At 42.5% G+C, this 26,456-nt stretch overlaps 1 protein-coding gene across 1 annotated transcript in view; it reads left to right on the forward strand.

The window, feature by feature from the left end:
• The window catches only part of LOC121272653 (scavenger receptor cysteine-rich type 1 protein M130-like), a gene marked incomplete at its 5' end in the record, with an annotated part of 67,886 nt that overhangs the window by 27,299 nt on the left and 14,131 nt on the right, over positions 1-26,456 (forward strand). Inside the window, 2 exons of the mRNA XM_041179360.1 lie at positions 18,188-18,256; positions 20,377-20,466. Of these exons, the coding sequence (XP_041035294.1) occupies positions 18,188-18,256; positions 20,377-20,466 (159 nt within the window). The remainder of the gene's footprint in view (positions 1-18,187; positions 18,257-20,376; positions 20,467-26,456) is intronic.

Consider the following 26,456-nt stretch of genomic DNA (forward strand, 5'->3'; position numbering starts at 1 on the left):
TGTGGAGTCCCATGTAGATCAGACTAACTTAAGTTGCAGCTTTCCTTCCCCAAAAGGCATTCTGAACCAGGTGGGTTTTGATGACAATAGACAATGGCTTCATGGCCATCATTAATGGGGCCAGCTTTTGCACAGACAAACAAAAACTTGGTTCAATTAATTGAATTAACATTCCAGCAGGTGCAGCGGCATTTGAGCCAATGCTACCCTGCTGTATTGACTAGGGCTTTTCGATCAATAGCCCAATGAGATTACCAATACGTCACTGCCACTCACAGATTGGACCAGAGCAAGACGTGGATATAGTAATCAGCAGCAGGTCCCTGCTGCCTTGAGCACTCTTGGAGTCCACATTCCATGTTGAAAACATCCCGGGCCTTCTTCCCACTCTAAAGAAATTTGACATTACCTCTGTTGGGTTCGTTCTGTTGCATGGGCAGGGCATACCCAGGGATGGTGATAGAAGAGGTTGGAAGATTGTCTGAAAGGTACGATTTTTAAAGCTTGCTATAGATCTCCCAATTTTGGCACAAGTCCCCAGATATTATTGACGAGCTCTTTGCAGGGTTGGTTGGGAGGTAGGTGCGTTTCCAGTTTCCAGTGCCTCGTTTGATGCTGGGTGGCCCATCAGATAACACTTTGCGCTGCAACTCAACCCGCTGCTCAGCAGCCAGCATCTGCTCAATTGAGCTTGTATTGCTGAGACCCGTTGCCTGCAATTATTGCATAATGTGGGAACTCTAGGGCACTCTGCTGGCCTGGACAACTATAATTCCGGAAAATGTCTCCACCAAAACTAAAACTCAGGGTTTCTGAGCTTTAAGAACCGTTAATGTCTCTGCTGCACCGAGGGACACTGTGAAATGCAAGGACAACACGTTTCAAGAGGCAGCTCCAGAGACTACAGCGCATCAGAAAGATCTTCGTGTTCGATAGTGCCTTGGCTTTAATCAAAGGTATTCAGAAAAGCAACTGCCCTGGCAACAGTTAGACAAACAGTTCAGATAATTGAGTAAAGCTCAGTAACTCTACTCATAAACAAACAGGAATTTCCAGACTCACAGCTGTCTTTATAACCGCAGCTATGAATACATGAGCCGAGAGGGTACTGCAAAAACTTTTACATATATAAGTCATCGGTGTAATCAATTAAACCTAAAGAGGATTATAAGTAAAGGTGTGGTACAGCTGAGACCCGTTGCGTGCAATTATTGCATGATGTGGGAACTCTAGGGCACTCTGCTGGCCTGGACAACTATAAGTCCGGAAAATGTCTCCGCCAAAACTAAAACTCAGGGTTTCTGAGCTTTAAGAACCGTTAAAGTCTCTGCTGCACCGAGGAACACTGCGAAATACGAGGACGACACGTTTCAAGAGGCAGCTCCAGAGACTACAGAAGGACCGTAACTGGGTGGTCATTCGTGATGGTAGGGAGAGGCAGGCAGCAGTGGATTCCTCCAAAGGCGTGGTTTCGGGTGGCGAATACACAAGAGGTTGACGAATCTTAGAGAAATACAGCTTAGAACACATTCCAAGGCACACAAGGACAAATTAGTACATAGTGAGTCAGAACAGTATAGGAATTCAGTTGGGATGCGGAATCATCTCAGCAGGGAATAGATGACATTTCCATAAACGTCTGCATGAGTCTAGCATGGTGCGTTACTACACTAATGGCAGGGTAAAGTATGTCAGTAAGAGGGTGCTGATTGTGAAAAATCAGAAACACTTGACCACTTGAGAGTCAATGACAATGGAAGGGAAAAGGTTTAAGGATTTTTTTAAAGTTTCATGAGCCCGGGGGGATATCAAAAAACAGCAAAGGGAGCTGACCCTGGTTGGTTCCCAGTTCCATACACTACAGAGGATAATAATAATAAGATAAAACAAACAACTGCACGAATGGTGCAGTGTGCTCAGTGGCCCTGGTCAAATTCTGGAGCCATAAAGACCGACTTAACCTGACTGTTTTGGACCTCAACAGCACTGAGATTAAAGTACTTGCTGGAAATGAGGGCTTTAAAGTAATTTACCAGGCGAGTTAGAACCAGGATGACATATTCGGGAGGGGAAAGAAATTGCAAAGTAAATTGGGGGAGTGAAATAGCACGGCAGTAAACAGCTTCAGAAGTAGGAGGGATTCGACAGCCGTCGAAGATGAAGCGGTCTAGGAATGGTCGGAGTGAATGTGAATAGCTTCGATAAATTGGGTCACCTTTCAGTGCATGTTACCACATTGGATCGCTATGTAGTTGCTATAGTAGAGGCTTGTTTTAAAAATTGGGAAATTAATATTCCTGGCTAGTGTTTTCAGTAGAAATATGGAAGTGAAACAGGCTAGTGTAGCAATATTGATTAAATAAACCATTGCGTTACAGGAGAGGGATGATTTAGTTGAGGAACAAAAAATAAAGACTAAGCATTTAGAATGTAGTACGGTACAGGAATAACTACAACAGCCACCAAATATCAGGAAAGAGGGCAGGGGAGCAATATTACAGGAAACTCGACTAAACCTGCAGGTACTGGAGGGTAGTGGCAATCGGAAAATTGCTATTATCATAATTCAGTCTGGAATCGTGTCAGTGTAAAGGCAAAGAAAGGGTGGAATTCATGGACTGTGTAATGGAGAACTTTCTTCTTCAGTGTGTTTCGAACCCATTGAGGAAGAAAACAGTACTGGATCAGGGATCTAAGGAATGGACCTCCGGTGTGGAGCATGTTTCCTTGGAAGAATATTTTGGGTCAGTCATCTTAACATAATCAGAATTCGAATAGTTATGGAAAAGGGCGAGGTCCAATCAAACATAACAACAGTTAATTGCAGAAGACCTTACTTCCATAATTTGAAAATGGATCTGGCACAGGCTTACGGGCTTCAAATCAGGTGGGCAAATTAACACAGTTCAGCAAGAAACCTTCTCATGGAAGCTGTTTTTATTTAGACTCGACGGATTCTGATTAAGGGGAAACAAAACAGAAGAGCAGCTAAAGCTCTCTAGACTGAGAATATAGGGATGAAAATGGGACGGAAAAAAACAAGCTGATGACAACCCTAATGATCATTATCTGGTAGAGACTTGCGCTGAATATAGAAAGTGCAGAGAGGTCTAAAAAAGAAAGGGGCTGCAATTAGAAAGCATGAAAATAGACTTGCTAACACAGCGAGGATTATGGGACAGGGTGTCATCAGATTTAAGTGTTGAGGGCATATGCGCCAGAAGCAGCCGTGCACCTAACCAAGTTGTTCCAGTACAGTTATATCCGTCATTGTGGAAAACTGCCGAGGTGTGCCCTGCCATAAACACACACAAAGTGACAGATCCCACCCGAGCAATTACAACCCGATCAGTCTACTGTGAAACATCAGCAAAATGATGGAAAGAGTCGTGGACAGAGCCCTCAAGTGGAACGTACTGAGCAAGCACCCGCTCATCAAAACTCATTTGTGTTCCAGCAGGAACACTCGGCTCCATAGTTCATTGCAGCCTTTCCCGAAATATTTTGGAATAACTGAATTCCAGAAGTGAGGTGAAAGTCACTGCATGTGGCATTAGGTAACATTCAAATGCGACAGGTATCAACAACCCCGAGTAGACATAGAAACATAATAAATAGGAACAGTGGTAGGTCATTCAGACATTCGAACCTGCTCTGCAATTCAATATCATCATGCCTGATCATTTATCTCAGAGCCATACTCTCACGCTCTCCACATGCCTCTTGATGCCTTTAGAGTCCAGAAATCTATCTATTTCCTCCCTAAATATATTCAGTGAATTGCCCTCAACAGCCTTCGGTGGTAGAGATTTGCACACGTTTACCACCCTCTCAGTGAAAAAGGATCACTCATCTCCGTCCTAAATGGCTTACCCCATATCCTGAGATTGTGACCTGATTTACTAGACCCCGTGCATCCAGTCTGTCCATACCTGGCAGAATTTGACATGTTCAATGAGATCCCCTCTCATTCTTCTAAATTCCCGCTAATACAGGCCTAGTGGGGCAACTCTCTCTCCACATGACAATCCTGCAATGCCAGGCACCAGCCTGGTGAACATTCGCTGCACTCCCTCAATTGCAAGTATATCATTTCTTAGGTAAGGAGACAATAATTGCACATAATACTTCAGGTTTGATCTCATCAATGCCCTGTACGGCTGCAGGAAGAAACCTTTGCTCCGGTACTCAAGTACTCTCTCAATGAAAGCGAACATATAATTTTCCTTCTTATTTGCTTACTGCACTTGCATGCTTGCTTTCAGTGACTTGTGTACAAGGACACCCAGGTTCCTTTGGACAACAACATTTCCCAATATATCATAATTTAATTAATACTCTGCCATTCCGTTTTTCCCACTGAAGTAGATAACTTCACACTCATTCATGTTATACTGCACTTGCCATGTATTTGCCCACTCACCGAACTTGTCCAACTCGTCTTGAAGCCTCTTACCATCCGCTTCATCTCTTACATTTCCAGCAAGTGTCTTGTCGTCAGCACACTTCAAAACATTACATTTGGTTCCCTCATCCAAATCATTGATATATTTTGTGGCTATCTGGGGCCCAAGCAATGATCCCTATGGTAACATACTGGTCACTGCCTGCCACACCAAAAAGACCCATTTGTTCTTATTCTCTGTTTTCTGACTGCTAACCAATTCTCAATCCATTCCAATCTCTTTCCCCCTAGTCAATCTCCTTAATGTTACACACTGAACCTCTTATGTGGAACGTTATCAAAGGCTTTCTGAAAATCCAAATATATCACATCATCTGGTTCTCTGTCATAGTATTCTGCTTGTTATGTATTCGAACAATACCAGTACGTTTGGTAAACGTGATTTAACTTTCATGAATCCATGATGACTTTGTCTAATCTCTTTGATATTTTCTAAATGTCCTGTTAACACACCCTTTATAATAGACAGTAGCATTTTCCCTACTACTGATGTTAGGCTAACTGCTCTGCAATTCGATGTTTTCTCGCTCCCTCCTTTTTCAAATATTGGATCTACATGTGCCACTATTCAATCTGCTGGGATTGTTCCAGCATCTATGGAAATTTGAAAATGCCAACCAATAGAAGCATTATTTCTCTGGCCGACACACTTAATACCCAGGGATGTAGGTTATCGGGCCCTGGGGATTTATCAGCTTTCTGTCTAATTAAATTTTCCAGCAATATTGCTTAGTAATGCCAATTTCCTTCAATCCCTCTGCACTAAACCCTTGATTCCCTCGAATTTCTTGGACGTTATTTGTTTTTTCCTCCATGAAGATATAACTATAGTACCTGTTCTGTTGCTCTGCGTTTCCATGTTCTCTGTTATAAGTTCTCCATTTTCGGACTGTATGGGACCTACATTTGCCTTCACTAATCTTTATCTTCTGGCACACTTATTCAAGTGTTTATGGTCCGTTTTATGTTCCTTGCAAGCTTACTCTCATTCCCGATTTTTCCTCTCATAATCAATTTCCTGCTCCTCCTTTGTTGTATTCTAAACTACGCCCCATCCTCAGGCTTGCTACTTTTTCTATCATACTTACATGACTCGTCTTTGGATTTAATACTTCCTTTAATTCATTTTGTTAGTCATGATAGGGCCACTTTTCCTCTTGTGTTTTTTGTGCCAGAAAAGAATGTATAAGTCTTGCAATGCATAGACCAATTCCTTAAATATAATCCATTGGAACAACCATTGCCACCATCATGCCTTTTAATAAATTCCACAATCTATCTTAGCCACTTCACGCATCATATCTTTGTACTTTCCTTTGTTAAGCTTTAGAACCCTGGTATCAAATAGGGCTACTTCACTTTCCACCCCAATGAAGAATTCTATCATTTTATGGTCACTGTTCCTTAGACGAGCACATGTGAGCACCGAGGCTTTGCTGAAGAGTCCTTCAACGTAGTGCCGCTCAGCCATCTTGAACTGCTTCATAAATGAACTTCCCTCCTCATAATGTCAGGAGTGGAGAAGATTGCTGATGATTAATCAGTGTCAAGTTCCGTTCATAACTCTTCAGGTAGTGAAGCAGGCCTCGCCCGCATGCAGAAAACATGCCTAATGTTCGCCCTTCGAGAACCGGAAAATGACCATCTGCAACAGGAGAGTATCTCAGTATCTCTCTTTACCATGCAGCGGCATTACCTTCACTGACACCCTCATCATCATTATAATGAGTGTTACCACTGACCATGAACTTAACCAGTTGCATAATTACTGAGCTAGTCAGAAGCTGGAATTTCTGCAGCCAGTAATGACCTTCCTGACTCCCCAAAGCCTTTGCATCACCTACAAACACAAGTCAGGGTTCTAATGGAATACTGCCCGCTTTCCTGTATGATTGCATCTCAAACAAGGCAGAAGAGGCTTGGCACCTATTTTGGCATTCCAGCCCAGGGATTGGCACCCCTTCAACCAGCTTAAATACACTTTTCTGCAACAATTGGTGCATGCAGAAAAATGTATTTCCATTTTCAGAACGCACATAGTAACTCTCCAAGGCACATTCGGCAGCATCTTCCAAACACGTGCCTTCTACCACGCTTAGGAACAAGGACAATAAGTACAAGTCCCCTTCCAAGACACATACCATACTGACTTGTTAGCACATCGCTGTTACTTTAGTATTGCAGCGCCAAAACACTGGAATTCCGTCCCAAACATGCCCCTCCGTGTACCTACCTCACAAGGGCTGCTGCAGTTCATCAATGCGATTGAACATCACCTTCTGAAAGGCAATTAGGGATGTGCATTTAATTCTGCCCTTGAAAGCGATGCCCCTGAACGAATAATAAAGAAAACACAGGAGTGAAACTAATAGTCCGTTTTAAACATATTAACTACAAATAGATAAGTCTCAGGTTGGATAGGCTGTTTCCCAGGCTGGTGAAGACTGCATGGGTTGAAATGACCACAGGCTTCTAATCTTGCTTTGATGTGGGATTGGTGCCAGACAACTGGAGTATTGGAATTACCACGACCCCCACCCCACTCATCCCCCCTCCAAAAAAAGTGAGGGAATTTAACTGACAATTACAGACTCGTCAGCCTAACATTGGCGGTGGGAAAGCATTTATAATCAACACATCTGGAAATAAATGTTGCCATTTAGAAGGGTATGGGCTGAGTAAGTGTGGTCAGCGCGTTATTTTTAATAACCAATCATGTTTGATTAATATCCTTGAGTTCTGTGATGAAATATCAGAAATAGCAGATGATACAAAACACGGAGCCATAGTAAACAGGATATGGATAGGGAGAGTTTACTTAGTTTACTGCATCCGTTGCTCCCAATGTGGTCTCCTCTTCATTGGAGAGACCAAACGTAAACTGGGCGACCGCTTTGCAGAACACCTGTGGTCTGTCCGCAAGAATGACCCAAACCTCCCTGTCGCTTGCCATTTCAACACTCCGCCCTGCTCTCTTGCCCACATGTCTGTCCTTGGCTTGCTGCATTGTTCCAGTCAAGCCCAACGCAAACTGGAGGAACAATACCTCATCTTCCGATTAGGGACTTTACTGCCTTCTGGACTGAATATTGAATTCAACAACTTTAGGTCGTAAGCTCCCTCCCCCATCCCCACCCCCTTTCTGTTTCCCCCTTCCCTTTTTTTTTCCAATAAATTATAAAGATTTTCCTTTTCCCACCTATTTCCATTATATAAAAAAAACCCCACTAGAGCTATACCTTGAGTGCCCTACAATCCATTCTTAATTAGCACATTCGTTTAGATAATATCACCAACTTTAATTTTAACACCTATGTGTTCTATTGTACTATTGTCTTTGACATCTTTTGATGATCTGCTTCTATCACTGCTTGTTTGTCACTATAACCACACCCCCCCCTCCCCCCCCCACCTCTTTGTCTCTCTATCTCTCCGCCCCCCACACACACACCTTAAACCAGCTTATATTTCAACTCTTTCTTGGACTCGAACGCAAGTTCTGTCGAAGGGTCATGAGGACTCGAAACGTCAACTATTTTCTTCTCCGCCGATGCTGCCAGACCTGCTGAGTTTTTCCAAGTAATTCTGTTTTTGTTTTGGATTTCCAGCATCCGCAGTTTTTTTGTTTTTATCTCGAAACGTCAACTCTTTTCTTCTCCGCCAATGCTGCCAGACCTGCTGAGTTTTTCCAGGTAATTCTGTTTTTGTTATGGATAGGGAGAGATTTGAAGGTGACATCGACACATTAGTAAAATGGACAGACACATGTAGATGAAGTGAAAGACCATGTGGGATGTGCAAAGTTCTTCTTGAAGGTCGCAGAACAGGTGAGAAAGGCGGTCCAGAAAGGACGTGGAATGCTTTCCTTTGTTGGACAAGTTATTGAATACAAAAGCAGGTATGTAATGATGGAACGGTACAAATCTTTGAATAGGCCACAGCTGGTATGTTGTGCACAGTTCTGGTCACCACATTACAAGAAGGACATAATTGCTCTGGAGAGAGTGCAGAGGAGATTTACAAGAATGTTCTCAGAGCTTGAAAATTGAAACTATGAGGAGAGCTTGGAAATGCTAGAGAACTTGCCCTCAGAATGGAGGATCTAAGGGATAACATAATTGATGTTACAAATTATGAGGGGTCTAGGTAGGGTACACAGGAAATACTTCTGTCCCCTAGCTGAGGGCTCAATTTCCAGGTAGCATCGATTTAAGGTGACTGGTAGAAGGATTACAGGCGATATGAGGAAAATGTTTTTCACCCAATGGGTGAAACGCTCAACTCATTTATTTGTACCTAGATGTGCATCCGAAATGATGGAACCTGCAAGGCTACAGACCAAGTGATGGTTCGTGCGATTAAGAAGAGCGGTCAATTTATTTTCTCTCTTTTTGGTGGGCACAGACACGGTGGGCTGAATGACCGCTTTCTGCACCATCACTGTTCTAGAGTTATATTGTGTTTGGAAGAATGCAGGGGGTCGATTTGAACCCAATGAACAAATTCTAAAGGGGCTGCAAGAGTAGAGAGCTGTGTGAATATGTGTGCATAGATGTTCTGACGGGATAAGTTGAGGAGAGGCATATGCGACCTGTGGCTTTACTTACACAGATGGAATAAAAAAGAACAAGGAATATAGGATAAGCAATTTAAAACACTGAAATAAATGCAAAATATTGCATATGAGGGGAAAAGGAAATTAAAACAAAATCGCTTGAAAAAAAAATAGACAGGTCTGGCATGCTGCTATGTGGAGAAATGAAAAGATTTAGCGGTTCGAAGTCTGATATGGCTTCCACATTGGCATCGAAAGGTTAAGTCTGTTTCATTCATCTAAGATCCTGCCAGATTCTTCTGAGTTTTTCAGAACATTGTGTTTTAAATTTACACCAGTGGTTTGGACTCAGTTGGGTTATCTGTCGAATTCTGGGTACCAATGTTTAAAAAGAACGTCAAGGCCTCAGATTCATTGCAGATAAGTTTTACCTGAATGTTTCAAAGACTTCAGTTAAGTGTCGAGATTGGGTAATGTGGATTGTTCTCCTTGGAGTAAAGAAAATTTGATAGTGTACCAAAAATATGAATAGCTCTGATCAGGTAAATAAGGGGGACATGTTGCAGTGGTGGACGAGTTGGCAACGAGGACTTATAATCAGATGCAAAATGTGGAAACATATTTATGGACAGCGAATTCTTGTGATGCGGAATCTACTACCTGGAAGGTCAATCAGTCCTATGACTGAAATGGAAAATCCAATATATGCTTGTAGGAAAATAAATGCAGGGCCACGGGGGAAGTGCAGTGGAGCGAGATAAACTGGATTTGTCTAGAAAATAATCAGCACATGCACAATAGGCCGAATGTCCTCCCTTTAAACTGTCTCTTTCTACAATTTTATGATTCTTAATTAGCCCACTTTTCTGAGTGAAACTTAATTCACACCAGATATTTACTTTTATAAGCACAAATACAGAACAGAAATGCATAAGCAATCACCAGAGAAAGATAAATAAGTGAAGTACTGGGAACGAGGCTGGTAGAAAAGCGAAAACAAATTGCCTCAGTGAAGGACAGAAAGAGGCAGGCAGTTAGTCCCTGGAAAGTAATGAAAAAAGATAGAAAAATGCAGGTGTGCATGGAAACAAATCGATTATATAGGTTGTCCAAACAGTGAGATAATTCTGGCAGGGAAAGAAGGGGATCCAGAACTTCCATAAGGAACACCTGTGTTCCAGGCGGTAAATAATGCGAAAGCATCCAAAATGATGTGCCGCTTGCGGGTGCACATTTTGAGTTAGCAACTCAGAAATGTTTATAGTATTCAAAAGCTCTATTCCGAGTCTGCACCTGAAACAGATGTTACACTTGAAATAGTTTTCCCAGGCATATAACGCCTGTTTGATGCCTCCTTTACGTAATTGGGGAAACATGGTTGGTTGCGTTAAGCAAAAGCAGCTGTGCCAGCCAAGTATACCATTCTTAAAGAGACTCCTACAGTATGCAATTTAAAAGCCGAATATGAAATATATACTAGTGGAGCCTCGAAGCGCAGGCGCACTTCTGCCAGTTCCATATTAAAACCACGGCCCACAGTTTCTCATTATTCATCCACATCCCGATCACTACTTCCCCTACATCCAATTCCACCGACACGCTCTTGTAGTCAGTTTGATTCCCCCTGGTAGTTCCCCCCTTTTTATATTATTTCACCGGTTGTGGACATTTCTGGCGAGGCCAAATGCCCATTCCTAATTGCCCTCGCGTAGTCGGTGATGAGTCAAGTTATTCTAAGTTCTATCTGGAGTCCACTCCCAACAAAGATGGATTCGGAAATTCAAATGGTTTTCACTGGGAAGCTGCCCGGTTCAATCCTGAATGCACCGGTAACTGGCTAGTCCGAGATATATCGGGTCGAGCAGTTTTAACGTAGAAATCATTCCCTGTGCCAAATATATACCGGTAAAAAAAATTCATACCCACTGTCTATTACTAGGCACTTTGATTTAACACCAACCAGCTCACAGTTCGGAATCTGTCGTGGTCGTGTGAGATTCACATGTCAGACAAGAGAGCAGGAACAGCAGGTTTCCTGCTTTAAAGGGCGTATGTGGACTACTAGGCTTTCGACGCAATCTGAAGGCTACATGATCCCTTTTGCTGATAAGTTTTTCTAAATGAAATCAAATTCGGAAACTTTCATGATGGGATTTTAAATCACTTTCACAAGGTTATTAATCCAGGCGTATTAATTTCTTGTTCAGTAGCATGAATTCTCCAAGTCTGTATGGAGAGGCAAATGAACGGTGCCAGAGACAGGAAGAGAGATGCAAACACAAAGGAGAGAAACAGAGGCAAGCAAGTGAACAGGGTGAGAGCCAAATCCAAGAACAAACCGACCTGAGGAATTTACCACCATTCAAGAAGTGCAAAGTAATTATTTCTACCTTAATGCATCTATCACTCTGATATTAAGGCTGTATAATTTCCCTCTCAGATCCCTATTCAATATAAAATATTTGATTATCTTCTATCCAGATTTGAAAACAATCTCGTAAAGTTTTGTACCTTACAGGTAGTGGACTAGAGTACATTATAGATACTCAGCGCGACGTTCGGCCATCCCTCTCGCTGGGCACGAGGAATTATCACTGAGTCGAGACCACTGCTTTAATCCTTCGTCCTATTCTGTGGGTGCTGGGTATTTCTGTTGGGTAACTGTGTATAAACCGAAGAAAATTACAGGCTTTAATGAAATTGAGAACTATTAAATCCAACCCCCTGATAGGTTCTAACTTTGTATTCTGATAATAAATTGGTGCAATTTCGAGGTCATATAGCTCCTTGCACCACGATTTTACTGTCGCTTTGCCTAAATTGGTAATATCAGTTACGTTGTATCGATTCTATTTCTATGCCACTGAAAAATGAAACAGAAATCATTGTCTGGTCGGGTTTTAATCTCTTTCCGTTGAATAAATACAACCGCTGCCTGATGAGCGCTGCATGCTTTTCTCACCGAGCTGCCGCACAGCTTCTCCACAGAGCCATTGATCAGATTCACATAGATTCGCCGTGAAATGCAGCACTTGGGGATGTTCGTGCTGATTCTGCAAGTTTCACTAGGTAAGTTTATTCCTATTCTGCTTTCCCGAAATCTGGAAAGGATGCATTGTCTTGGAGTGATTTGGCACATTTCACTCACTCGCACAGAATCCATTAGCATTTGTCAAATTAGGCCTTTTCAAATCGTCCTTTTCAAAATCTCCCCGGTGTTAATGGTGATCATTTACAGACTCCCACCTCCACTCTGTCCGGGGAGAAAGCGATGGGCAGAAATGTCAAGCCCCAATTAACAGTATCGAATTCTGCAGTTATTAAACCCGCTTCTTCTTCTGTGCTGTGACCATGGAGAAGGTATCCAGAAACACTTCAGCTACGATGGAATTGGATAGACATTTAGTTGTAATGTATGACTATCCAAGTCTTAATCAAACACAAACTACGACGGATAGATATTCCGCTGTCTGAGCTGGTTAACTAATTGTATGTATTACTCATATAATATATACGTTTAGTTACGAAGTATTGGAATAATTTAATCATATATCACAAAGTTTTATTTGAGCTGAAGTTCTTTGATGCACAGGGTGAATTTCCATTCGAAGCAAAACATTGAAAGAATGTAATGCAATGTTATGTTATTGAGTTTTCATCATTTAGGTTTGGATATTTGAGTTAATATTGTAAGATACAAATGGTAACATGAATAACTATCAGTGAAATGATGTTTTGGAAGGATTGTAGCAGCATTCTAGTTTCAATGTTGTGATTTTGATGGAAATCCCAGTTTGGAAATATAATTTAATTCTATTAATGCCATTGGCACGAACAGACAGAATGCTTTTAAAATCAGATAAATTAGATCATGGTGGGATGGTGGTCTCCCGAATAGAGGTTTACTTTTCACTCCTTGTTGTTCACTTTCGGAAAATAAAACGTCACACAGTATGATAATTCCAGCAATTTGAATGAACAATTTTGCCGTGTCCATTGGAAATATTTCATAGTTTTATCTACTGCGAATTTCTGCCAGATGTTTCTCACTGACTTTTATTATTACGGAGCCAGAGTTTAATGGCAGCAGTTAGGCCTTGGAACTAAACAGCCGTCAAAAAGTAACATTCAAACGATATCCCTAATGTACCTGAAAATTAATCATCCCATGACTGTAATATCTCCCGAAATTTGCAACCTCTCAGGATAGCACAGTTTCAGCAATCTGAGATTATTCTGGAAGTGATATCCATAACATCTGCTTTCCCAGGATGCGCCAGATTTGTGTTAACCGATTCTGCTTATTTTTCCTTGTTATCCCCGGATCTTTGAGTGCACGTTAACATCTGCAAACCCGTCTTAAATCAGATAGACTAATGGGGTTCGGGGCGTTGAGTGGACGGATGATTTTTAGTGGACGGGTTAGCCGTTAGTTCATTTTAAGTGAAATGAAATATCGGAAATATACGAAACCGAGCAGGGCTCATCAGTGACACGAGCGAATTTACTGACATTCCAGAGGCGTCCTATTTTGCTGATGATCTGCATTTAGCCCAGATGTAAACATTTTGATCTGATCTTCGATTTGTCCGAGTAATGAAATTAGTGGAAATGAAATCAGGCGCCGTTGTGAGGGCTGGAGGTTGGGTTCTAGTCGGGGCAGGCTGTGCGGTTGTGGGCCGCTGACTCCAGTTTTGCAAAAATGCTGGGAAGCGGGAGTGTTTTGAATCTTTGAAATTCCCTAAAATTGGCGATAGCAGATCAGTGGCCCATGATATATCTGATGATAGAAAACAATATTCGACAGGGTGTAACTCGGGCTGCAAATTCAATATAGTCAGATTTGTCACATAGCCTAAGATCAATTTCACTCTTTCTCAATGCCCGCAGCCTATCATTTTAAAGTCATCAGAGTTTTATTGCGGCCAACTCGAATAATCCAAACGCAGTGGCGGTTAAATTCAATTTGAGTGAGCCTAGAAAATAGCCGATGCTCGATCAGTCAAATTGTAATATATATCAGGCAGAATGGAATCAAGCCGCTCAATATGTTACAAAAGTGAATGTTATTCCAGATGGGATGGATTTTCAATTGTATGGGAACTAATCCCTAAAAATTTCCACCTCTCCTTTTTCAAGATTCTGATTAGAACCTACCTCTTTGACCACACATTTTGTGACCTCCCCTGAAATATCTCCTTGTGTCTCCCGGTGTCAATTTTTGTTTGATTGCGCCAATGTGAAGCACCTTTTGAGAGTTTGCTAGGCGAAAGCAATGTAATTGTTGTTGTTGCTAATAAGTCACCCGCCCTGAACCCACCAAAATGTATTACCATACCTGTCAGAGGAATCACAATGACGGTGTTGGCAGAGGTGGAAAATAGAATATGTATCTAAGCACAAGAGCACCCAGCCCAACTGGATGAAACAGCAATCCCTTCAATCGGTTCTCACCCAAGGCAGCTTCATGTTCGAATTTTCTCGCTCCGTCGTGAAACAACAATCCTTACACTCCGTTCTCAGGCAAGGCAGCTCATACACTGGAGCAGGTCAATGCCCAGCGGCATTACCGATTCCCGGGTGCAACTGTGAGCTGCTAGGATAGTGTAACGTTCACTGGAGTGTTCACTGAGTGACAGATTTTTACACAATACAAAACATAATGAACCGTTAAGGGACAGCAATACACAAGTTTTTCCTGACAGGCTCGGTTAAAGGCTACTTCTGAATCGCTTCCGTAATAAGGACACTTCAGCTTTTCAAAGTCAGCGCTAAAACTACACACTCGGCTAAAGAGTATTTCGCAACAGGCTTAGAAAGGAGGATCGGTTAAGGTGGGTCTTTAGCCCTTTCTGATTTAGCGTGTCTCACAGATCCGAGAATAACAAGGACAAATAAGCACAGCTTGTTAGAGTTGGCGCTGTGTCCTAAAACAATTCAATAGAAAAAATCTCCTTAAGGAAGCAAAATCGAAAAGGTTGTTGATGAAAATTTAACATAGATCAAGAATTTGCAGCTGCAGGGTGTGCTGAATATTTAGTTTTCACGAATTATTAAAGTTCCGAACTGAACAGAAAGCTAGTCAAAACTTGAGCCACTTACATGCAAAATTTCCGATTAATTGTTCCGCACGGCGATATAATATCGCAGATTTTCTTCTTTTTTTAAGATTTTGAATGCGCTACATGAAAGCTTGGTGAATGTGGATTCAAAAGGAGCTTCAGTTAAGTAACTGGAGGAGCAAAAGTGCTGAGATACAGTGCATGAGCAGGGGTTGAGACTATTTGGATTACTCGTGGATGAAGACGGCACGGTTTAATACGTCGAATGGTTTTCTCCTGCGCCTTGCAGGTCAGGGGCTGAGAATGCTGCGGAGAGTAACTCACCTCCTGATTCCCCAAAGTCTGCCCACGATATGCACGGAAGAAGTTAGGAGTGTGATGGTATACAGCCCACTTGCCTAGAAGCATGAAGTTTCCACCCTATTCAAGAAGCTTGAAACCATCCAGGACTAAGCAACTCTCTTGAATGGCATCACATTTATAAACATTGATTCCCTCCACCACGATGCCCTGAAGCAGCAGTGTGTACCATCTAATGATGCACTGGAGGAATTCACCAAGGCTCCTTTGACAGCACCTTCCAAACCCACGACCACTGCCATCTAGAAGGACGTGGGAACTGATAGATGGGAACACCACCCTCTGAAAGTTCCCCTCCAAATCACTCACCATTCTGACTTAGAAATGCATTGCCGTTCCTTCACTGTTGCTGGGTCAAAATCCTGAAACTCCCTTCCTAACAGCACTATGTGTGTACCTACAACACATGGACTGCAGCTTTTCAAGGAGGCAGCGCACTGCCGCCTTCTCAAGGGCAACTGGGTATGGGCAATAAATGCTGGTCGAGGCAGTGACGTGCTCACCCCGTGGTTGAATAAAAAAACGCTGGAAAAAAGGAATCCGTGCTAGGTATTAAAATACCATGTTTGTAATCTCTCTCAATAAAGAGAAAGCTACCGTTTGGTATTTGTGGGATTAGGAGACATGAGTATTCGGTAATGGAATATTGAAATTCGGTCCCAAACTCTAACACAACCGGAATGGTGTCCAAGTAACAACAGTGGCTCTTTCCGTAATAACAGAGCCTAAACAAACGCAAAAAATTCAAATTAGTTTGGAGATTTTTAAATTTAGGCGGATTTCAGTTTAACAATAAATATCATAATTTCCGTTCGTAAAGTAAGCAACCCTAGTCAGCTGATTCACATTTTTAAAAATAATCTCTTGACGGGCATATGGAACTGTCCAGGTAAAAAAAATAGCCACACTGCCTGCAATAATGTGAGAATGAGATTTTTGTGGAGGAAAAAAATGTGGCCTTTGAAACAGTGAGCGAAAATGAGAAAGAGATAACCCGGTGTCTGAGTGTGAGACAGAAAATCTATAGAAATATAAACTCGACAGAGTGTATATGGAGATGATGTACTTGGTCACCGCCTTTGTCCCTTCCGACACGGCGTGCTTGGCCAGTTCCCAGGGCAGGAGCAGGCGCACGGCGGTCTGGATCTCCCGGGAGTTCATGGTGCTGCGCTTGTTGTAATGGGCCAGGCGGGAAGCCTCACCCGCGATGCGCTCGAAAATATCGCTCACGAACGAGTTCATGATGCTCATGGCCTTGGAGGAGATGCCAGTGTTGGGGTGAACCTGCTTCATCACTTTGTAGATATAGATGGCGTAACTCTCCTTCCTCGACTTTCGCTGCTTCTTGCCGCCCTTTGCTACCGGTTTCTTTAAGACTTTCTTGCCTCCCTTCTTGGGAGCTGGTTTCTTCTCATCAACCATCGTCATGTGTGTGAGGAGCTGGCTGCACTTCCCCTGGTGTTGTAGAATCACATCATTTATTCTGCTGCTTTCAAGTATTTGCAGTTTCTGAATGAACCCACATTCCCGTACAGCCCCTCACACCGACAACCAGGCGACATTCCCCGGTGCATCTTTACACACTGATAATTAACTTTGAAACTGGTTGCCACCAAATAGGGGAGATCCGGAATAATCCGACAGGACTGCATCACTGCTGGTTGCCTTTTCCTTGATTAGGATGAATAAGAAAATCAAAAGTCTCCTTAAACATTATCCCTGATCACAATTAGAAAGTTAATATTTCTCCCAACTGGTCGAGAAAATCGGTGGTGGAATTTGAACACTATCGCATAGTCCACAAATCCACAGCCGATTATTTCTTACCGTGTTCTACTCAGTTGAAATCCCACCTGGGTTATTGTGCGCAGCCCTGGTGATGTAATAGTGGGAAGGAAACTATTGTGCTTTAACTGGTGCAGAGCGCGCAGGAAAAAAGGCTAGATGGCAACAATCTAATTCACGAGGGTGGTTTATAAGGGTAAATTTGAAATCGTTGGAAATCCAAGTTGAAAGAGGTGTGAAATAGGCGGTAGATTCGCTAGACAAAACCCTTTATTACTTAATTATGAAGAACTTAATGACGTCATCTTTGGAAAACTTTCTGGAAATTTTATTAATTTAAGCCGTATATATTAAATTAATGTCAGGCAGTAACTTATTTATCAGGGTAAAGTTGCGAAGACTGTGAGGCAAGTTGAATTGATCTAGACAATAGAATACATTACCATGCATGGTTATTGGAACTAAATGTGTGGCTATTTTTCTGACTTGGTTCAAAGCGATGAGTGGTGTTCCACGGGGGATGCGTTGGATTCGCCTTTATTTACTAAGCCCTTGAAATTCTTTAGGTTCCCAGGCCTCAGGATGCAATTCAGTTGACTGGCGAGGCCCCAAGGAATGAGCTCTTAACGTAAAGATTCAGTCATTTATACTCTTCGTCGTGTTTACTGACATTATGGGGGGAGGATATGACATCTGCTGGGAGTGGGACTAATTGGATTGCTCCTCAAAAGATCGATGGCAGACTCTATCAACAGAATAGCCACCATCAGTGTTGTAACATTCCATTATTCTATGATTCTTTCCCGCATAAATAATGGTTATGCCTATAGGTGTTGAGTTAACAGCAGAGAAATCTTGCTATTTGTTTTTAATTGCAGTGTTCCCGTTCAATTATTTAACACCAACAAACAAACGTTTTATAACTTTTTGAATTGATATCATCTCCTATTTGCATTTCAGTCTCAGCAGTTGGATCTTCTTTGCAACCTCCCAGTCCAAGTGCTATAGCTGAAGCTGCGAATGGAAAAGGTAAAGATTTTGTGCAATTGGAGCTATATGCATGATAAAATATCAAGTATCATAATACAGTCATGCTTTCTATTGATTTAGGAAGTGTTGCTCGAAGATATATGACACTCATCTCGCTCTTTTAACTGATACAATGTTGATTTTCAGAGAGTCCAACCTGAAACTGCAAGACAGTCATCGCTTCTGGACATTTGGTTATGCTGAAAGCATGCCCCTAAACCAGCCCAACCTATATTTATAAAATGTAAATAATTCGTCAAACTATAGTTAAAACCGTGGTTAGATGGCAGAGTGATTCTTCAGCCTCCGAAAACCCATCGTCCCATTTCATTTTAGTGGATTTCTGGTATTCCTGCTGTATACCTTTTTGCTACATTTCTATAAGAACCTATTGTTTCCACCATGATACCGGATACTTTAAGGACTGCACGTTATGCTTGTCCAAAGATTTGGAATGGTATGGCATTATAGTAATCAATTGTGAGATCCTGATCAAGGTCAGGGCCTCGCTTTGAAGCTCAGGTTCTGTGTGACAATGTTGCAGAAGAATCATGTACTTTACCAAATGGAGCCAGGCCTATTCTATGGATCATCAACATGCTGGGATAGTAAACTAGAATAAGTTAAAGGCACCAGCAGTGCCGTTTTGAGGTTGGACAAGTGACCTGCATGACCCATGAAAATGGTTATACACAACCTCCATAATGGTCGCAAAAAAGTGTCTTAAAGCCTTATGCAAGAGGAACTCCTTTGGTTTGGCGTATGAGGTGCAGTTTGATCAACAACTCCCACTGTTTGCGTTTTGGAACTCTACCATTTGGAGTTCTAGAGCACTTGTTGCTCTTGCTCTCTGAGTTCCAGGTAAACGTGTTGTAGTTGTAGGCTCTTCTAAGCAAGTTATCAATCAGCTTCTTAATGCGAAAAAAGTGGAGAGTTGGTGACCCTCAGTGGCAGTCACTTCTCTGTGCCTCCTCCACAGTGTGACAACGGGGCGTCTCTCAAAAGGCCCGAAAAGCTCCTTCACAGGCCTCGCGTAAATTGAGGGCTGCGAAAGCACTGGTGATCTCGCTGACGTTTTGGAGGAGCTCGATCTAAACCTCGTCTATTAAATTGGAATCGCGTTAGGAGCCTCGAATCTACTGAAATTTACTCCAGTCACTAACCCTTGTGTCAGAGCAACATAATGACATCAGGAATTGGTCACTATCCTTCAGAAACTTAAATTAAAAGAAAGCAAACTCTCGAAACAAATTTTTCACAATTTGTATCTTCGCTTTTGAAAATGACTGCTCAGTCAGATAGAACCTTTATTACCATGAATGTCCGTTTTTATTGGGGCATTCCGCAATTAGCCTGAGAGCTGGAGGGAAAAAAAAATGAAATGTTGCCACAGTGGACCGCACCATTTTCATGTACTCTGCACATGAACATTCCATTCTGGCGCTCAAAAAAAAAGATGACGCAGACCGCTACAGTGAATGGCGAATTTAGTGAATAAGACGCACTGCAATTGAACGGGACGTATAATTATTGGCATTGCCTAATCGCCAGTTTTTAGTTCTCGCTCGAATCTAATTCCTTGCACTACCACGAAAAGACAAACACAAACCCGACATCAGATTTCGATGCTAACTTATGCTGGTTCTGCCACTCTAATTACGTTTCAAATTAGTTGCTCAGTAATTGGAAATTGGCCTAGCCAATGTTTATATATAAGTAAAAAATCAGTTTTGTTTGTTCAGGATGTGGAGGCACTGGCTGTTCCAGCTCTCTTACTCCTCTCAGATACTAACCAAGTCAAAAGATTAATAAAATAAATGATATCGAAATTAAAGTGTAAGCGAAAACAATGGTAAGTATCACAGAGAAAAATGATTTGTTTAAGTAATTACGCCTGTGACACAAACATACAATGGGATATGCTTCAGCCTACGCCAAAACTTTAAAAGAGCAACTCGTTGACAAAAAACTGACAAGTTAATTCACGAAATAACGTTAATGTTCTGTTTGATCAGTGTAATTTTAGTGTCAAATTTTAAAGTGGCTTGTATTGATTCCACGATGATTATTTCAGTTGAGTTTTGGATTGTTTGTATTATTAGTGTTTAACTATTTAACAGAGTTGAGAGGCGTGCGGTTGGTGGGCCCGGAAGCGCCATGCGTTGGGGAACTCAAAGTATATTATCGACGTCAATGGAGCTCGGTTTGTAGTAAACTGTGGAGTCCATCTGCTGCAGAAGTCGTCTGCAAGCAAATTGGTTGCGTTTCTTATCACACATCATTGACAAAACCCATCTCAGAAGAAACAGGGTCTTTGTAATTGGATACGATTCATTGCAATGGAAAAGAATCTTCATTGTCGGAGTGTCAGTTCGATATTGGGGACCAACTGAATTGCGAAACTGGAGCGACTGTAGCCATCTTCTGTAAAGGTCTCTATCCCCATGATTAGTGCTAAGTATTTTAGCTTACGTTTCTTCTTGACTTGCATGGAAATTAAGCAGGCTGCTGACTGGATTTCCCTAACTTTGCCGCGCACTGAGGGAGGAATTTAATGGTCGTGTGAATGTGTCGGTCCAATAAATGACGAAAAAGAGACAAACACTATATGACTATCCCCACACCTACTAACCTTATTTAATGGCAACCAGACATTTACCTGGTTGGGGACTGGGTTGTCGTAGTCTTCTGGGCCAAAGTCCCGCCACCGAGAGATGCCAGTCAATCTAAAGGGGCTGTTCGCTCGTATAGCGACAAATGTCAAAAGGCGCGTAATAACAAGAGCATAAAAAGACAAAACACGGCACCGAACCACCAATTCAAATATTTCGTCAGATGACTGAAAGCTTGGTGAAAAACTGGGTTTTGAATGGATTGGATTAAAGGAGGAAACTGAAGGCTAGAGGTGGGGAGGTGTCGGGAGGAAATTCAAGAGCTTTGGAATTACGTAATTGAAGGCACGGTCAGCAACAGTGCAGCAATTAAACTGGGTGATTCACAAGAGGCCAGTAATAGACAGTCATGATACCTCCGAGGATTGTTGGGTTGGAGGAGATTGCAGCGAGAGGGAAGGGAGGGACCATGGATGAAGGTGAAAGCGAGAATAAGAAATTCAAAATGAAGACGCTGCTTGAATGGGACCGAATGTAAGCCAGAGAGCAGAGGGGTGTTGAATAACTTGGACGTAGTGTGAGATAACAGTGTTGCTGAAAAAATAGACATCTCAGAGGTGTTCGCTTGGCGCTTATCGGAGCACTTCACATCCATCCACCTACCCTTCGCATGTTTCCGACATGTGGATCACACATTTGCTATATTTAAATCCGCAGCTGCATGTCATAATTTCCTTACATATCTTAATAGATTGCATCCTCCATCAAATTCATCTTTGAAATGGAGCAATCATATGAACTCCTCTACCTTGACATAATGGTTGAGAAATATGCCAGGGGACTCTTTACCACGGCCTGCCACAAGCCTTCTTTCACTGGTCAATATGTGTGTTGGGATTCTTAGGGTTCCACACGCTATAAGATTTGTCTTTCAGCAACCCTGTAAGGAAGCGCCCAAACCATTTGCTCGCCATGCAAGCTGGATGCTGAAATGGGGCGCATCAAAGACATCCTACAGGATAATGGTTACGGCGATCAGATCCTTTCGCTCTGTATATAACGGAAACTCATGGAGGCCGTCACCTCCGGTTCTGAAAGGTGGTCAGTGTACCTCAGATTGAGTGGAGGGGACATTATCACTAGACGAGTTTTCCAAAGGCCCAAGTTAATGCTCTGCGAGCCCCGGTTCACCTCCCATCACAGCAAGTTGTGAAATTTTAATTCAATAAAAATCTGGAATTAAAAGTCTAATGATGACCATAAAAGCGTTGTCGATTGTTGTAAAAACCCATGAGTCTCACTAATGCCCATTTGGGAAGGGAAACCGCTGTCCTTGCCTGACCTGGCCTATCCTACATGTGACTCCAGACCCACAGACTAAGTAGGTGCTCTCTGATTGAGGGCAGTTGGGGAATGGCAATAAATGCTGGCCTAGCTAGTGATGCCCCAATCCCAGGAACGAATGAAAAAAAATTGAGCAACAGGTGAGGCTAGCTGTTTCACCTTCCCACTATTGCAGTAGCAACACGAGTGGTATTCATCACTCACTGCCATCAAGTAAAACGAAGTTTTTCCTATCGCACATATGAATAACGAGTCTATGAAGTACACTGCCAGTGTGATGCTAGGCATGCATATGGCGGATCATATCAAACAGCATGTTCCAGCTGCAGTTCACAACGGGCAAGGCGCACACTGTTCCCAACCAGCCAGTGATTGCAAAACTCAAAACAAAGTGTCCAGCTCTAGATATAATTCTGCGATTTGCTAAATAATATTCAGTGTGTTCGGAGTTACGCTGATCACAAATTTAAGATTGTCAGCCGGGCTTGCATTGCAGGAAATTTGTGTGTACTGGAGGTTACATATGTTAATACACAAGGACCTGTTCTCTGCAGAAAGAACATGTACACACATTGCACCTGTTTCTGGTAAGCAAAATATGTGACAGCCATTTGCAGACTGTTTGTTCTCAACTGCATCCACCATCTTACACATGCACTCGCTCCACTACTGACACTGTGGCAGCCGTGTGTGTGAGCAACAAGATGTACTGTAGCAATTCACCAAGGCTGCTTCGATAGCACCTCAAAGCAATAACCTCTTCCACCTAGAAAGTCAAGGGCAGCAGATGCATGGGATCACCGGCACAGCAATTTCCCCTCCAAGCACACAGCATCCTGACTTGGAACTCTGAATTGGAACTGCATTTTCCTTAGCAGAACACGCTCCCTTATAGCACTGTGGATGCACCTACACTACATGGGCTGTAGCAGGACAAGAAGAAAGCTCATCACCACCTCCTGAAGGGTAACTAGGAATGTGCAATAAATGCGGGCCTTGCTAGGGGCGCCCACATGTTGCGAAATATTGTAAAAGGTGGAAGGTTGTCCCAGTGATGTTGTCAATATCTAGCCTGAAGCACACCTCAGTGGAATATATGACATGCATGTTGCTTGAAGTCTCAGATTGCTGCCAGTGAGAGGGATGAAGGCCTCGAAGGTACAGGGTTTGGAGCAGGGACTGAAATCGAATTTTTCAGTCTTCCTAATATTTCATAAGAGGAAATTTCTGTTCATCCAATACTGGCTTTCGGAGGAGCAGTCTGACAATTTAGCAACAGTGAAATAAACAACTGTACTGATAGTGATTAGAGATGCATTTATTCAGCACATATTTTAAATCTAATGCCCTGCTGTTAGTTAGCAGACTTTATTTGAAGAGAGCTCAGGAGAAGCCCTGGTTAACATAGAGGGCTCAGAGGAAGGCTTGGTAATGCAAGAGGGCACAGTGAAAAGCTGGTAAGTGAAAGCAGTTCGGGGAAACTCTGAAGATCCAGTAAGTCCATAATGATTGGTGACACTGGGTAATAAAACAGAAAATGCAAAAAAAAAAACCTCAGCAGGCGTGGCAGCATCTGTGGAGACAGAAACAGATTTTAGATTTAGAGTTGATAATAGACTTCTTCAGGTCAGAAGAAAGTTAGCATTGTGATGGGCGTTATACTGTTGACCAGGGTCTGGGGGTCGGGGAGAGCAGGTGGAGGAAAATAAATTGCCAAGCATAGGTGGGAACTCAGGAGAGATGTAGCAAATATGCCATGGACATGGTAATGTCATGGATTGATAGTGTTAAAGAATATGGATATGGAAGGTGCTAGTATTGGCATAAGTGTCAGATGGCCGAATGTGTTAACATCAGAACACAGCTGAACGCTCACGAGTCTCAGCCGTTGCAAATGTCCAAACGGTTCGAGGATATTGCAGGCTGTGTGGCTAAGAGCAAGAACGGTTGTGGGAAACAGCACGCTGACCCCAGCACCATGGCACAGACAGCCAGTCAATTGTCGGTGGTCAAAAGGGAAGTAATGTAGGAGGGGGCATGGTAGGTACAGGGAACATACACGGTTCTCTGATGCTGGAGTATGTTACATAAGATTACTGAATTACACGTGCAAGATTGTTACAGTGAAATTTGATGCTGTGGTTAGAGCAGAGACCTGGCTCCAATAAAGGCAGGGCTGGATATTAACAATTCCTGGACTGAAGGCTTTCAGGGAAGATAGGACTTGAAGGAAAGAGGGAAGCTGGTTGTATTGATTAAGAAGAACATTACATTGCAGGAGAGAGGGCTGTTTCAGAGGATTCAAGGACATAATCTATTTATCTTGATCTCAGGAAGAAAAATGTGCAATTTCTTTGCTCAATGACGCCTAAAGGCTACCAACTAGTGGGAAAAAAACATGAAGAAAAACAGTTTCATGCAATTTTAGAGGAGTAAGGTTATATGACGCACTAGTTTGTCCTCAGAAAGTCACAGTTCTGGGCGCCAATCTATGGGTACAGGACTGGGCGCCACACTATAGGAAGGATGTGATGGCTTGAGAGACAGTGCCGAGGAGGTTTGCAAGAATGATTGCAGGGATGAGAAACTTGAATGATGAAGATAGTTTGGAGAGATTGGGACCTTGCTGCTTGGAGAGGAGAAAGCAAAGTTGGGGTTTGATAGAGGTGATCAAAATTATGAGTGGGGCTGGACAAAGTAGTGCAGGAGAAGCTGCTCCCGCTCGTCAAGGGGTCTAGAACGAGAAGGCACAGTTTAAAAGTGATTTGCAAAAGAATCAAATGTGCTTTGAGAATTATTTTTCTCACAATGAGTGGTTTGGGCCTGGAATGCACTGCCTGGACGTGTGGTGGAGGCAGATTCAATCGGAGCATTCAAGAAGGCAATGGATGATTATTTGAATATACATAATGTGTAGGGGTATGGGGAAAAGGCAAGGGGATGGCACTAAGTCATGATGCTCATTTGGACAGCTGGTGCCGACCAATGGGCCTAATGGCCTCCTTCTGTTACAATTCTGTGATTGTGTGATTGGAATGAGGCGGGTCAAGTGGAAGTCATGGAACACTTAGAGTACAATGATAATTGTACACAAATTTTAGGTTAGTTGTGATATATAACTAAGTGTATTCCATATAAGGATAACTAACCGGGGAAAATCAACTTTAATATGCTTAGAACTGCTCTCGCCCAGATAAATTGGAATCATAAATTAGTAGGCATTTAATGTTGCCCCAGTGAATATTCCAGGGAGTGATAATTTCTCTGCGGACGGTTTCAAGACTGGGATAAACGCTCGGTTCCTTTTTCCTTCCCCGAAGTGAGAATTCAGCCCTCGGCGTCATGGCGCTAAAGTTAATATTCTGAAGCAGTTTATTTATTTCAACAAAAGTCGAGAAAAATCTGAGGCTTGTTGGTGGAGGCAGCCCCTGTGCTTGCAGAGTTCATGCCAGCAATACGAACATGAGGCGTACTATTTGCGGTCGAACGTGGGATATTAATGACGCTCGTGCTATTTGTAAATATCTGGACTGTGACGACGCTGTGTCTGCATACGGAGATTCTCAATTTGTAGTTGGCCACTGGCCTATGCTAAACTTGGGAATTCACTGCAAAGGCACCGAGGACGATCCCTGGAAATGTCAGTTAAAACAATTGGCTCATCAAAACTGTTCTCTGCAAGAGGAAGCAGCTGGCGTCGTATGCTCAGTTAGGTCTCCTGTCTAACATTTTCGAAATAAAAATGCATTAAGGAGACTGAAGCAGCGATAATTTCAAAATTTTCCGTTCAGCATTTGTTGCCCATCCCTAATTGCCCTTTAACTGAATGGCTCTACTGCCACTTTACAGGGCAGTGAAGAGTAAACCACAATGCTGTGAGCCTGGAGTCACATGTAGACCGTAAGGGTGGCAGGTTTCCTTCTCTAAAGGACATTGTTGAACCACGTGGGCTTTTCAACAATCAATGATGGCTGCCATGTTCGCCATTACTGAGAATAGCTCTACATTCCAGGTTTATTAACTGAATTCAAAATTCACCATCTGCGGTGATGGGGTTTCAGATCTGTGTACAGGTGCCGAATCTGATGGCTAGATAATACAAAGGCTTCATTGTAAGTCTTTTCTAACAGGAACGAACTATGTCAACTGTATTAATAAGCAATGAATAGTCTATTCTAGTAAAAATGTGTTCTTGACTTAAACTGTGTATTCAAGCAAAGTGGTTTGAAATTTTATACCATTTG

Source organism: Carcharodon carcharias, chromosome 2 (assembly GCF_017639515.1).
Source record: "Carcharodon carcharias isolate sCarCar2 chromosome 2, sCarCar2.pri, whole genome shotgun sequence".
NCBI lineage: Eukaryota > Metazoa > Chordata > Chondrichthyes > Lamniformes > Lamnidae > Carcharodon > Carcharodon carcharias.